Below are 13,813 nucleotides of genomic sequence, written 5' to 3' on the forward strand. Positions count from 1 at the left end.
TCAGATTGCGTCTGGACAGCAACTCAATTTGCTCTGCCGGCATGTGTTGCAGAGTGCAATGCAACGAGTGTCTGCTAAAACCGATCCTACATGAACATCAGCTCTAGGCCTGACATTGATATCGATCCTCGGATTGCAACAGTTGCTGAGATTCGACCACAGAAAGAGACACAGAAAGAAACTGCGACAAGGAAAAATAATCCACAACATTTTTGAATGGCTGCTGCTGAAAAGTGTGGTTGGCTGTCTTTCTAATTCATATATTGAACTTGTTTTATTAGGCACAACTACAGATGCACCAGTCATTCAGTGGAGATTGGAATTGAACAATTTTCCATTGATTCATTTTGATTCTGAAAAATGAGATTTCCCCCACCTGAGTAAATGAAACGCCAACAAACTGAACACTCCTTCCATATTCAGTCCATAAACGGACCAATAGCATCAATTTCAATGTGCTTTTTAAAGTTTTATTAAATAAAATAAGATATGCTTTCATACATAGATAAGAGTAATCTTATAATTCCTTCATTTTCTGTTGGATTTAAAACAAATACATCTATCAAAAAAAAAAAAGGAAAAAAATCAGAGTAAGCAGATAGGAAATTGGTAACAGCCAGGAAAGGTCTGATTGCACTCCGAGTTACAACGCATTTTTATCCACAAAGTCAAATGTTTCTGAATAGTAAAAAAAAAAAATATTTCAAAACTCAAGTACAAATATTTATAGCTTTATTGATATTTTACTCGTACAAGATGTACATTCATATTTTTGTGAATCAAAAAGGGCTGGAAACAAAAACAGCTGTACGATGATTGATGTATAGGCATGCTTGCATATGAAATGAAAATCATTTGAATGGGTACAACAAATTCCATGGAGAATTGTTTTAGCTCAACCGTCCCTGAAATCTTTGTAAACTCAGACACGCTACATTACCGGTTTGTTTTTTTGTTTGTTTTGTTTTTTTCACACTTTTTCTTTTTTTTTTTTTCCTTTTTTTTTTAGGCAAACAATGCACTACGGCCACACCTCCTAATTCAAATTCAACACTTAAAAAAACCCCCAAAAAATACAAAAATAAATGCAAAGCCATGTAAAAATGTACACTTGTAAGTTCAGCTATTTCATCTTTCCATAAAACTTTCAGACAAAAATAATAAATAAAATAAAACACCCATAGGTTTAATTTAAAATGGAGACATAGATAAACATTTCTAAATGGAGGTCTGGAAATGTAGAAAATGTTTGGAGGTATACATAGATCTGAAAATGATCTACATATTTAGTGCTGCAGTGTTATTTTTCTAAAAAAAAAAAAATTGAATTTAATTGTAATATTTTGCTTAAACAGTTAAAAAATAGTCTAAATTATCTGGGAAGGGTTGCTTTAAAAAAAGTTACATGCAAAATTAAGCTAATTATTCTTAAAACAAGGGCCTGCTTTGAGTTGCAAGCCTGATTTGATTAGTTCATAATTTAGAATAAGTTAGTTTTTGTTTTCCTTTTGTTTCTGCAGCATCCAAAAAACTGTGCTCACGTCTTCCCAGACAGATGTGCCCGTTGAAACAAAACGTCTGAATACGTGTGGGATTATGGCACCTGATTGAATTGTCTTGATTGAAATAAAACACGCACTGCCATTAAAAATCAGCTTTCCACCAGTGCATGGAAAACAACTAAAAACCAAAAAAAAAGTTTCTTTATCATCGAGGATTAACTGCTAGCTGTTTTAACTTTTTTTTTTTTTTTTTTGCTATTTACAGTATTGCACTTAAACTGCACACAATTGCATTTCAGTTTGACTGATGCTTTCTTCATATTTTTCAGAATTACAAAAAGCAGAACACAAAAAGGAATCCCCGTTATACCCTTTGTTCGTCGTGGTGATATCAAAACCCGCCCCTCCCGTCCCTCTTTAATTAGTAAAGTAGTATCTGCTTGTAGTGCCATTTGTAAACACCCTCGTACAAGACCTGAAGTGCAAAGGCTATCTTCACTTCTTTTGCCCAAGATACAACACAACAAGAAGGAAACAAAGACAGAGAGAGAGCACACCGTGAGGAGGAATTCAACCCGAGTCTGGCCGTCACAAGTCCAGCATCGCACGACAGCGTCTCTTCCCCCTCCCAAAGCGAAGCATAAAAAAAACAAACAAAAATAATATATAGAAAACTGTTGTGTTTGTTACAACACAAGTCCACGAGAAGAGCGACGTTGGATTGGGATGGAGACCTTTGACTTTGACCGTCGAGGGCTTGGGGGGTGGGGAGGTGGTTGCTGAACGGCAGTGTTAAAAAACAGCTGTTGAGAAGTTGCGTCAGGTGGGAGACGGGGGGACCGGTCCTCCGTTTAGAGCTCATGCACTCTGCAGCAGCAGCGGACACAGTGGTTGGAGACAAATATGGCCTTTTTTTTTCTTTTCTTTTTTTTTTTTTCTTCTTTAAACTACTGAGCGGGGTGGAAAGGTGAAAGCCATTCCAAAGCTTTGGTGAGGTGATGTGTGGGCCTGCCCCCCTCCCTCCCTCCCCGCCTCCCCCGTCCTGACCCCCCCTTTCTCCTTCTCTACCCCAACCCCAAAAAAAAAAAAAAAAAAAAGCTCAGCCCCTCTGCATGTCAAAAGAGACGGCAGCCAGCGGCAGTGAGTCTCTGCTCTCGACCCTGCCAGTTTGCTTTGTTCTAACGTCCTCTGGTCTGACGGGGGGCCCCCCTCCCCGGCCTGGCCCTCAGACAGACATCCACATGTGTTTGTACGGTCCTTGGGATGTGATCTGTGCCTGGAGTGGACTGAGCCACTGGCCCCGCAGAAGTCCTGCCTGTTGGGCGAAAAGTAAAAGGTGATTTCACTGGTATTTAATTACCGTTCTCTACAAGTGGTTTGTTTTGGCAGCTGGTTTTGTGACAATTTTCCCTCCTCCTCCTCCTTCTGCTTTATTTTCTTCCTCCACTGTTCCCTCCCCTCCTACCTTCCACACACACTCCCCTTCTCTCTGTCTCTCTCTTTCTCTCTCTCTCTGTCTCTGTATGTGTTCCTCTCTTTCATTCTCACTCAGTGTTTTTGTTTTAGTTTAGTTTTAGCTCGTGAGTGTCACGGCCCCAGTTTCACAGGCCCAGTCTTGTGTGAGAGGCGATTATGGGCATCAGGCAAGCGGAGGGGCAGCCCGGTGGGGGTCAGAGTCCCAGAGCCTCGGTGTGTTTTCTTGCCTTGAGTCGCAGGTCGGCGATGCTGGAGTTCTTGCTGTTGCTTTTGGCGGCTGCCGCCACCGCCGCCGCCGCGGAGGCCGAGTCGGCGAGCGACGCGATTGGTAGTCCGAAGGGAGGGGGCGGGAACATCAGGTAGGGGGCGTGGGCGGCCAGGTGAGGGTGCAGGTGAGGGTGGGAGTGGGTGACTCCGTCCAGCTGTAGCTGTGCTTGAACCTGCAGAAGGAGCAGAAACGGGGAGTTTAGTCAGCATGTGTGCAAAAAAGGAGCGGAGGATTTAGGTTTCACAGTCTGACGCTATTAAGCTCCCCCTCAAAGCTGTTGCTTACGGTATGTTTTCTAAGAAAATAGCTGAGGGCCACAGTCGACACTTTAGCCCTTTCTTCATGTCAGCTATTCTAAAAGTTAATGAATCATACATTGCTCTCAGACACCACATCCAATTTAATCGCCAGGAATCAAAGTATTTCCACAACCCCAGAACAGATCTCTTTAACTCTGCAACACACGGGCCTGTTACCCTGATTATGTATTCGATTGCATAAATAAACAACTTTTGCACTAAAAAGACATTTGCACATTTGGAGTTATAAATATTTATTCAGACATATCCCTGAGTCAAGCAGAAAAAAAAGAGAGAAATGAACCAGAAACCATAAGGAGCATAGGATATCAGTTTTCACATTCTTGGCAATTATTTTATAAGAAGTAGGTGAAAATTAAGCATCAGCGTACTTCAGAGGGAGAGAGCTGAGCCCTGTTGCCATTTCTCGTGTGTTTCAAGCACCACAGGGAAAAAAAAAAAAAAAACAGGAAAGGAAGAGAAAGAAAAAAGGAAAGAAGGAAAGGAAGAAAGAAAGAATTAAGAAAATAAAGAAAAGAGGGTGAGAGTCACTAAAGTACATCACGCTTTATTCTCCAACCAAAATAGAATTAGCCAACACAAAGGCGAAAGTTTTTTAACTCAAACTAAATATTTATTTTTCACTTTGCTTCCATTCAACTTGGCACGCCAAATACCAAAAAATTACTGCCGTTAAAGGCAAATGGAAGGGAAAACGAGTCTGAACCACAAATGCATTCTGCTGAAGGCATCCCAAACACAAGCAGCTGCAGACAACAAAACTCACCCCAATAAATATACTCGCACAGCAGGGATGGGAAATTTCAATCAGTGGTAAAAAAAACAACAACAAATAAATAAAAAATTCATTGTGAAAATAATAAACGCTAATGATGTCTGAAAAAGTGAGGATTGTTAAAGTCCCTGAGTTTCCATGACTGTATACATAGTTTGAAAATATGACTGAATGTAATTATTATATGTTTTTAGTGGTGAAATTAATGTAACTGTTGTGCTTAAGCAGCTGCAGTTGAGCCTGAAATTATTCAGACCTCTAGAAGATTTATATTGTAAGCAATCTTTTTATTTGGTTAACATGATTCTCCTGACTAAAGGTAAGGTGCCAATGTCTTGAATCTGATGGGGAATATGTGTAAATAGCTAAAAATTAGGGCTATGGGTTGGAGGATTTTCAAATTCAAAGACTCTGAGCTCATCACCAAAGAAAAATCATTGACACAGAAAACCCTCTGGGTAGCAATTATAAAATGGGTTTGATTGCTGCAATGCAAAGGAGAATTTTTATATATTTTTTAATAAAATGGAAATACAAACAGATAACATACTTGTTTTTAAAAGTGATACTCCTTTTACATTGTCTTGAAAGATTTCCCTCTCATCCCCAATAAAAAACAAACTTCTTGGTTGAATAAAAATATTAGTTTATCAAAATCTGGCAGAGGGTGGGGGGTGGACATAATTTTGGGGCCTAACTGCATCTGACGTAAGTTTCACTCTTAGAGTAGTGTTTGCATACGAGTCTGTAACTACCACTAACTAAAATAATGAACGTTTAAATGCTGTTTATCATCGCTTTTATTATGCTTCCCATATATGCAACACAAGTGAAACTTTAAGTCCATGCACAGACTTCCAAATAAAATGCTGCAACACCTACTGAAACCGTTTATAAAAAAACAACAACTCTACTTTCAATCTTTGTGTGCCTCTTGTGAAACACACCATTGCACATTTGTAATTTGACACACAAAGCACGCAGTGAGAACCTTTTTTCGGAGAGCCAAGGTAATGAGGATCTACCTCAGACATTCACCCCTGCGAACCTCCAGCCGCCCGCTGCATCTGTGCATGCCCACAGTCGGCTTCAGCCTCACGCGGCGTGCCTCTCTCAGTATGCAGGCCTCCAAGCCTCCGCCCCTGCCAGCGCAGCTCAACGCCAATATCCATCAGAGCCCACTCCATTCCCCCCGCTTTCATCATCCCCTTTTATGTGCTCACGCCTGCCGCACTGTTGGCTTAATTAGGCCGCTGCTTTTCACGAGGGTCAAGCAGACAACACAGCAGTTCGGATGCAGAACCGCGTCCACTACCTCTCCTCTCCTCTTTCTCTCTCTGAGATGAGATGGAAGGAGGTGAAAGGTGCATCGAGTTCTGATGTGCTGCCCTTCCGTTCAGCATGAAGCAGCTGCATATATGCATGTTTATATATAAAGTGCAGAAGGTCTACTTTGTCTCCACTCCCTTTAAGGCATGGACTGGTGTAAGATTCTCGCAATATGATATAACCTTGCGTAAAAAAAAAAAGCCACAGTCTCATGATTGTAGCGGAAAATTTTAAAACAGAAAAAAAAAAACTATATTTAAAACAAAAAAACATCTGTTTTTTTTTATAGTGCTATAAAAAATGTTTTACTATTGACTTTTACAGATATAATGTAGCGTATTTTGTGCTATTTTTATTCACAGACTTAGGCGAACATTTAAAATAAACTCCCCGCTAATGTAGATGGCTCAAACGGCTCACTGCACAAAGCATTAAACCGTTTTGCTGTTTTGATCTTTACAGAGCAACACAAATGTCACCGACTACTGACTGTGCTTTTCATAAGGTGAAATGTTTCCAAACAGCCAAATTTGTCTCTTTATAGGAGGCTTCTTTCAGCCATCTGACCAGCAGTGTGCAGCAACAGGTGCTGCAGGGGGAAACATTGTTTATGCCATACCTCACAGAGTTGGAGAAGACCCAGGTCGCTCCAGCATTTTCCAATTAAAAGCACTTTGAACAACAGGATGTTGGAAAATGTCTGCGGTTTTGAAATTGTAGCTTTCTGAAAACCTCTAAACCAGCAACCAGACCTCGCCTAATTTCCTTTTAAATATTAACGGGCATAAACACCACGCAAACGACAATTCCCATCCTGACGTCTTTTTTTAAAAGGAAACCCCTCCACATTCAGACCTGCTTCGCAAATTACAAAGTAGTAAGAAGTGTTTCTTTTTTCTTCTTATTATTATTATTATTATTATTAATCAATTCAGCCTCAGCTTACACACTCCCTGAATGATTCGTGACTCATGTTCTGAATCTTGAAAGCGTGGCCTACCTGTTGGAAGGGCATTCGCAGGGCGCCCATATTGACATAGGGAGCCACTCTGCAGGCGTCCAGGTGACTGCCGCTGCCCAGAATCACACCTGGGGAGAAGGGAAAGATGTCTGTCAGACAGCCAGACAGTTGTTGTTATGTGAGATGAGGAGGTCACAAATTTTTGCACATTAATATATACAAAGAAAAAAATCTTGAATTACAACCAACTTAAAATATATATATATATTATTCTTAACTGAATAATAACGTGGAGAATATGGCTGAAATAGCTGAGAGGTGTTGGAGGTTTTATTTACCTTTGTGCATTTGGTTTTCTTGTTTTCGACATTTCGCTCTTCTGTTCTGGAACCAGACCTGCAGCGAAGAAGAGGAGAATAATGCATCAAAACTGTTAAGAAGAGGAAAAGCCATAATATTTAGTTTTAAAATACCACGTTTATGCTATTAAGATTATTAAAAGACAATCTATGTGAGTAAGAAGAAAATGAGGGATAACAGTACACCTTAGCAAAATGTAAACAATGGCACTTAACAAAATGTGTGTGTTGTCTTTTATGACTTTGTATTTTTGTGTTTTTATGATGTAAAGCATACATATTACTTTAATTGATTGATTGATTGATTAAATATAAAAGATATCTGAATTCTGAAAATAGAATTAAATCCAAATATAAAGAACAAAAATTTTTTCTTGAACAGCTAATTAAATAAAAAAAAAATTACAAGGGAATGACAAGAAGATTAGAAGTCTAAGATGCCACAATCACACAACTGAATAATAACACAAATAAATAAATAAATAAATCACTGTGATGACGTGTCGTGAGCCATCTCCCCAATTCGCAGCCTGCCTTTTAAAGCTGCAGGCTATATGCGGGCCTGCATTGTTAATCGCCATCAACTTAATTTGCCTCGTTGAATAACATTATCTCCCCTCCCCTTCGACCCCCGCAATGATTATCATTTACAGATGCGAAATTAGCGGGTCGGTCGGCGCGGGCGGCAGACTTGGTGATGATGACTCACAGTCAGGGCGCCACCAGCCCGTTTCCAGCTGCGCAACGCAGCCGCGTGCATGCACGGGTGTTGCTGCAGCAACAGGGGGGGAGGAGGCGAGGGGGGGGGGGCAGTCGATAAACGGGGCCATTAGTGACGGAGGGAAGAAAAATGGCTTGAACATAAAAACTCTATCGCCTTAAAAATACATCTTGGAATATTTTCTGTAAATAAATAAATAATAAATAAATAATAATTATTATATTATATTATATTATTATCTAGACTGTGCTGTGTGAGAGAGGGAGGCAGTGTGTGTGCGTGTGTGTGCGTGAGTGCGTGTGTGTGTGTGTGTGTGTGTGTGTGTGTGTGTGTGTGTGTGTGTGTGTGTGTGTGTGTGTGTGTGTGTGTGTGTGTGTATGTGTGTGTGATCAGCTCTTCAGCGGTACAGACGTGTTTATCAGTATCCCAGGTGATTTTTGCATCCACGCAGCAGCCCTCCTTCAGATAAATCAAGGCTAATATTAAGACGGGCCTCGGATCAATTCCAATTACGCGCCAGTATGTTAAGCAAAGTGAACTACACTGGTTCAGACAGTTATTTCTTCATTAAGGGCCACTCAATGATGCGCTTCACAAATACCCTAATCTCATTTCCCTTTTGATTTTTTATTAGAGACAGTGAATAATGACATTTAATTTAGCGGCGCGCCAGAAAACCCAGAGATATTAGTCGTAACCGAATTACTGCCTGCTCCTCACCAAGCTCTCATAACTTTCAATTAGATTCATTGACAGCTGCTCGGAGCGCAGGTTCACAGCCGATACAACGACCCTTGCTGCACGACACTGTAGAAAAACATGTCAGAGTGCACTAAAAAAAATAAAATAAAAACAGAGCAAGAACAGAAAAGGGGGCTTTCTGAGACTTTTCCAGGGCGAATTGGGTGCGATTACAATCCACCTGATATGAAGTGAAGAAGAAGAAAGAAAAAAAAAAAAAAAACACTAAGACTGCTGTGACTTTGCAAACCGCATGCACGCCGTAAATTATTATAATGAACACACTGTATTAGCTGGGACGACAGTTTCACCCCCGCATCGCGCTGTCAACTGCGGTCCGACAGTGTTCAGCTCCAGAAGTGGCGCAGTCGCCGCGCTCATAAAGCTCTGTGATGGGGCTTATTCATCCGATTAGATAGATTTGAACAGCAGCAGAGTTGCTTCCACAATCGAGTTATTTCTAATCTGTTTTTATGGGGACACTACATCAAAGCCGGTGGCAGATATTGCAAAGAAAATGAGGAGGGATACGAGTTGACATAAGAGCGCGTCCCTTGAAGCGGGCATTCAGGCTCTTCATTCATTTTAATCATTGTTGGGGAGGTTTTTCTTTTTTTTTTTCTATTATTATTTTTTCTCCATTCCCTCCAACACTCTGCAGGCCTACCGCTGTGAGTTCAGTAGAGCTTCTCACTTCCTGGGTCATTCATAGCAAATCACGCTGCTTTGATATGACAGACTGCAACCAATGAACCACCTACAAGGATAAATTATGGTTTCTAGTTATTGTAGCCCATCACAGAGGACACAAGCTTGAAGAAAATGCACGTCTAAATATTTCCAAATTGTTAAATTTTCTGCCTGTGGGGAAATTTATCCTAAGGGTTGCATGAAGTTTCATAACTGACAGAGATGGTGTAGTTATTTTTGTTGTTGTTGTCACTTGTTCTGACATTAGTTTATAACAATTAATTGGAATAGACGTGTGAGCAATAAACAGCTCTTTATTAGATAACATGTGAATGTCTTAAAAAACATGCAGATAGTCACTGCTTTTATTTATTTATTTTTACATTTTACATCTAATGGTCGCATCTTCTTTAAAAAAATTAAACAAAATAAAACGAAAAAAACAACAACAAGTACTTATGTCGAATTTACTTTAAAAAGACGTCGACGTTACCTTCCATGTCAGTGACGTGAATGGGGGGTTAAAAAATGAACAGCACGTCGACATGAAGATGTCTACATTTTTCTGAAATTAGCTTAGCTTCAATCCCTTGTTATTTAGGCTAAATTTGAACCGAACACAAAGGCTAAAAAGCTAACATTTTCAAAGCTAACTAAGGAGACGAAGAAGTAGAACATGTTAACACGAAGTAGTCATAACGTCTTTCAAGCGCCTCAAGAGTGCTGTTTTGGAGTTTATTTTTTAATTTCTAATTTATTATTATTATTATTATTATTATTATTATTATTCATGCCAATATTGTTATTAATTTGAGTCATTTTAAAGTTTAAAAACACGAATAGCCCAAACATTTTTTGTTTAAAAAAAAAAAAACTTGTGTTCAGACAAAATTATAAAGGAAAAAATAAATTGAAACATTCATTTTCAAACATATTGCTACATTTCCACCCCACGTTTTATTGGCAAATGAATTCAAAACCTGACTTCAGGTTTTGCTTTTAAAGTGAACTCTATGCATTCCTATGTGGCATTTGTACGACTCTCATTAAAGTGCACACAGATTTCCATGGCACAATTATCAAGAGCTTGTAGCAATGGTTGCCATGATATTGAGTTCCACTACAGTGGAAATCGTCCCCCCACCCTTTTTTTTTTTTTTTGTCACATGCATGAGGATTTTTAAAAATAAAATAAACTGTGGTTACTCCTCACCTGCACTCTGGCCTCAGACAGTCCCAGTCTCTGGCTCAGCTCCTCTCTCATGAACGCGTCCGGGTAGTGCGTCTCGTCGAAGAGCCGCTCCAGCTCGTTGAGCTGCTCCAGGGTAAAGTTAGTGCGACTCCGCCGCTGCTTCAGTTTGCCCTGCGCGTCCTCGTCCTCGGACTTAACGTCGTCCTTCTTCTCTTTGCACTCATATATCCCTGTCGGGAAAGATGCGGCGGGTCGGAGAAAGGAGAACAACTGAGTGGGTTTTATCACAAAACACACACACGCACTCGTTTGCATTAAAACCCACATAGGCTTTCCCCAAAATTGGGTGCCACATCCCAGCCAAAAACAATGGGGGCCATCAGGCCTTATGGGCCTGATAGTTTGACACACACACACACACACACACACACACACACACACACACACACACACACACACACACACACACACACACACACACACACACACAAAACAAAAACAAAAACAAAAACACGAACCAGCCTGATCCTTGAGGGATGAGGCCTGTGGCTGCATTTCCAGCCTCCATTAGGCAGTGTGTGTAATGTCAGCGACATGTAAATCAGTCACATGGCCATGTAAGTGTCGTAAGAGAGCGAGTTAAACAAGAGAGATACATTAAGACCACAGAGAGAGGACTAAATACTCACCTCTGTAAAATCAGATTTCTTTAATATTTGAAACAAACAAAAAAAAGTAATTCTGACATTCACGCCACCACCCTGAAAAGCTGCCTCAGTTTATTATTTCTTTTTTCACAGTGAAGTCACTGCTTCTACTATTAATAGTAGCACAGATGTCAGCTGTTTGAATAACTGATCTGCTCAGTGGCAGCTTTTTTTTTTTTTTTTTTTTTTTTTTTTTTTTTTGCAGGTTGTAGTTCCCTGACGTGGAACTGTTCCGTCCTCAGACTGAAGCCTAATTTAATTGGTTTACATAAAGCTTCATTAAGTGAAATCCCCCTTCCTTCATCTCTGTTGGCAACGAGGTGCAGAGTAACAGAGGACAGAAGCTAATCCTTTAAAAAAATGGTCAAAACTGCCAACTAAATGTTTAGAACCAATGCACACTCACTGTCTTAGCTGCTGATTTCCAGAAGGCCTGTAAAGCTGCTACAGACATTTTAACATGTGCAGCCGCTTTTTATTATTATTATTTCTAAATGTCGAAGAAGAAATCTTACTTTACGATTAATGACAAACTACCTACGTGATTTAGCTGGGAGCTGCAGAAAAATGAATGAAAAGCGTTCAAGAGCGCGGATGGATGCAGACAATAAAATTAGGACGTGAAGTCAACACCGTAATAAAATTACAACTGAAGTTTTCAAATTGCACTCATATAAATTGTGACCGAGATTATTGATATTGCATGTAAATAAAAATTCAGTATAGGAAAAAAATAAACATATCGTATATTATTGCAAAAAAAAGCAGTTTCTCCATTATTATTATTATTATTATTATTATTATTATTATTATTATTATTATTATTATTATTGTTGTTGTTCTTGTTGTTGTTACTAAAGACTCAATTTTGAAATCGTAATTTATACGATTTCAAAATTGAAATCGTATAAATGCTACTTCAGCCGCATTATAGAACAGCTTACAAAGACGACTCGAGTCATAAATTCTTCTTCTTTTAATAAAAATTATGTCTGGAAACATGAAATAGTTAAAGCGCTGCTCAAACGAAGGGCCCGCCTCCTGCTATGTGCAATAATCTCCGAATATGGTTTTAACTTTCCTTCAACTAAACTCGTTCAAATCCACATTTAAATTCGTGGGGGGTTTTTTACGTCTTGTTTTGTGATTGTTAATCCTTCCGATGCAAAAACAGCGGATGTCGAGATATTTTTCGCCGACACAACACGGCTGCTTTCCCCCTTTCTTCTTCTTCTTGTTCGTTTTTTTTTTTTTGTAAAGAAAAAACAAACTAAGATTTAAAAAAAAGGCTCACCCTCAGTCGCCCTGGAAACATTAAAGTCCTTCAGTTTCTCCTTCTCCAGCTCCACGTGGTCCTTGTAGAGGTGCACGGGGCAGTGGTTGGTGTCCGTAATGTCCTGCAGGTTTGTCTCCGGGCTGCCCAGCTCCCGCGCCCGCGTCAAGCCGCTCTCCAAAACTTCCCTGTACGTGATGCTCTCTTTGCTGCTCTCCTTGCTCTTCTGATCGAAAGACTTCGACACGAATGCCGTAAGTTCTTCCATGGTCGCTCGCCTCTCTGTCGCTCAGTAGTGGTCCTGTTTTGTTTTTGTTGCTTTTTCTTTCTTTTTTTTCTGTCTTGTCTTTTAGAGAGTGAAAAAAAAATCCACCGTGTAATCGCTCGGTGTTCTTCTTTGCACAGCCGCTGCCGCTGCTGCTGCTGCCGCTGCTGCTGCTACTTACGGCTCTGCGCTCTTTTTCTGCGGAGGCTGACAGCGGCGACAGGGATAGAAAGGGTGGAGAGGAGGTGAGATCACTCCTGCTGTTGTGGCTGTGTATTTGAGAGCTACACTATTTATACACGGCCACCTCAGCCCAGCCTCCCCCCACCACCACCCACACCACCACCCACACCCACTCTTTCCCTCCGATCTGTGTCTTGGGCAATTACAGGCCGCCTCTACTTTGCAGAATTCAACTTTCAGCAGCTTTTTCTTTTTTTTTTTCCTTTTTTCTTTTCTTTTTTTTACCCCCTTCCTTCCTCCTTCTCCTTCTTCTTCTCTCACAAATCAATGACTGATGGAGGCGGTTAATTGAATTACGGGGTCATTAAAATGCTCACGGTGCCTCACTCCTGCAGGAGGCTGCGTTATGGCTGCTACGTCTAATTAATTCAGAGAAAATGTAATCAAGGTGATTGGGAGATACAAACGCAGCGGATTGTTGAGTTGCCGCTTCGTTTCCTTGAGCTGATCAATTATTTTTGCTACAAAAGCCACCCGAAATTCCTCCAATCGGCTGACGGGATTTTGTGAAAGCGAAGACAAGAACAAAAAAAAAAAAAAAAGAAAGAAAGAAAAATACATCAATGGAAAATGAAATATCTCAATGTTTATGGGAATGTAAACACTGTGCAACAAAAGAAAATGCACTGGCTCCTTTAAAGATGTCAACAGATGTCAAACATTTCCTACCAGGGTAATACTTATAATAATAATAAAATAAATTAAAAATAATAGTAATGCTAATAAAAATATACAAAATATATTTTTATTTCAGGGAAATAAATCATGTGAATGTAATTGTTATTGTTAGGCTGTTACAAATTTAAACCTTTTTTTCTTCTTCTTCTTTTAGCATTTTCCTATAATCCTTCGCGTTACAAATGTGAGATAAAAATCAATAAATACCAGCAGTGAAAAAAAAAAGTCTCTCTCTTTTTTTACAGGATTTTCATGGGGAATGAGCGCGAGCCCCGTAATGGCCTTAACGCTATCTGCGTTGTTCATCAGTCCA

At 39.9% G+C, this 13,813-nt stretch overlaps 1 protein-coding gene across 3 annotated transcripts; it reads right to left on the bottom strand.

Moving 5' to 3' along the window:
• Positions 1-456: 456 nt before the first annotated feature.
• shox (shox homeobox) lies at positions 457-13,596 on the bottom strand. Of its 3 annotated transcripts, XM_014988965.2 has the most exons (6): positions 12,336-13,596; positions 10,356-10,564; positions 6,970-7,027; positions 6,671-6,780; positions 3,206-3,418; positions 457-2,817 (listed from the first exon to the last, which is right to left on the bottom strand). In XM_014988965.2, exons 1-6 carry the CDS (start codon positions 12,580-12,582, stop codon positions 2,728-2,730), a joined length of 927 nt encoding a protein of 308 aa, XP_014844451.1. In that variant the 5' UTR covers positions 12,583-13,596; the 3' UTR covers positions 457-2,727. The 3 variants fall into 3 exon arrangements, with proteins under 3 accessions (XP_014844451.1, XP_014844452.1, XP_014844453.1); XM_014988966.2 differs by having other exon boundaries at positions 457-3,418; positions 12,336-13,595; XM_014988967.2 differs by having other exon boundaries at positions 457-3,418; positions 6,671-6,759; positions 12,336-13,594.
• Between the last annotated feature and the right edge of the window lie 217 nt (positions 13,597-13,813).

The sequence above is a fragment of the Poecilia mexicana genome, unplaced genomic scaffold (assembly GCF_051168715.1).
Source record: "Poecilia mexicana isolate PSO_F unplaced genomic scaffold, ASM5116871v1 scaffold_2, whole genome shotgun sequence".
Taxonomy (NCBI): domain Eukaryota; kingdom Metazoa; phylum Chordata; class Actinopteri; order Cyprinodontiformes; family Poeciliidae; genus Poecilia; species Poecilia mexicana.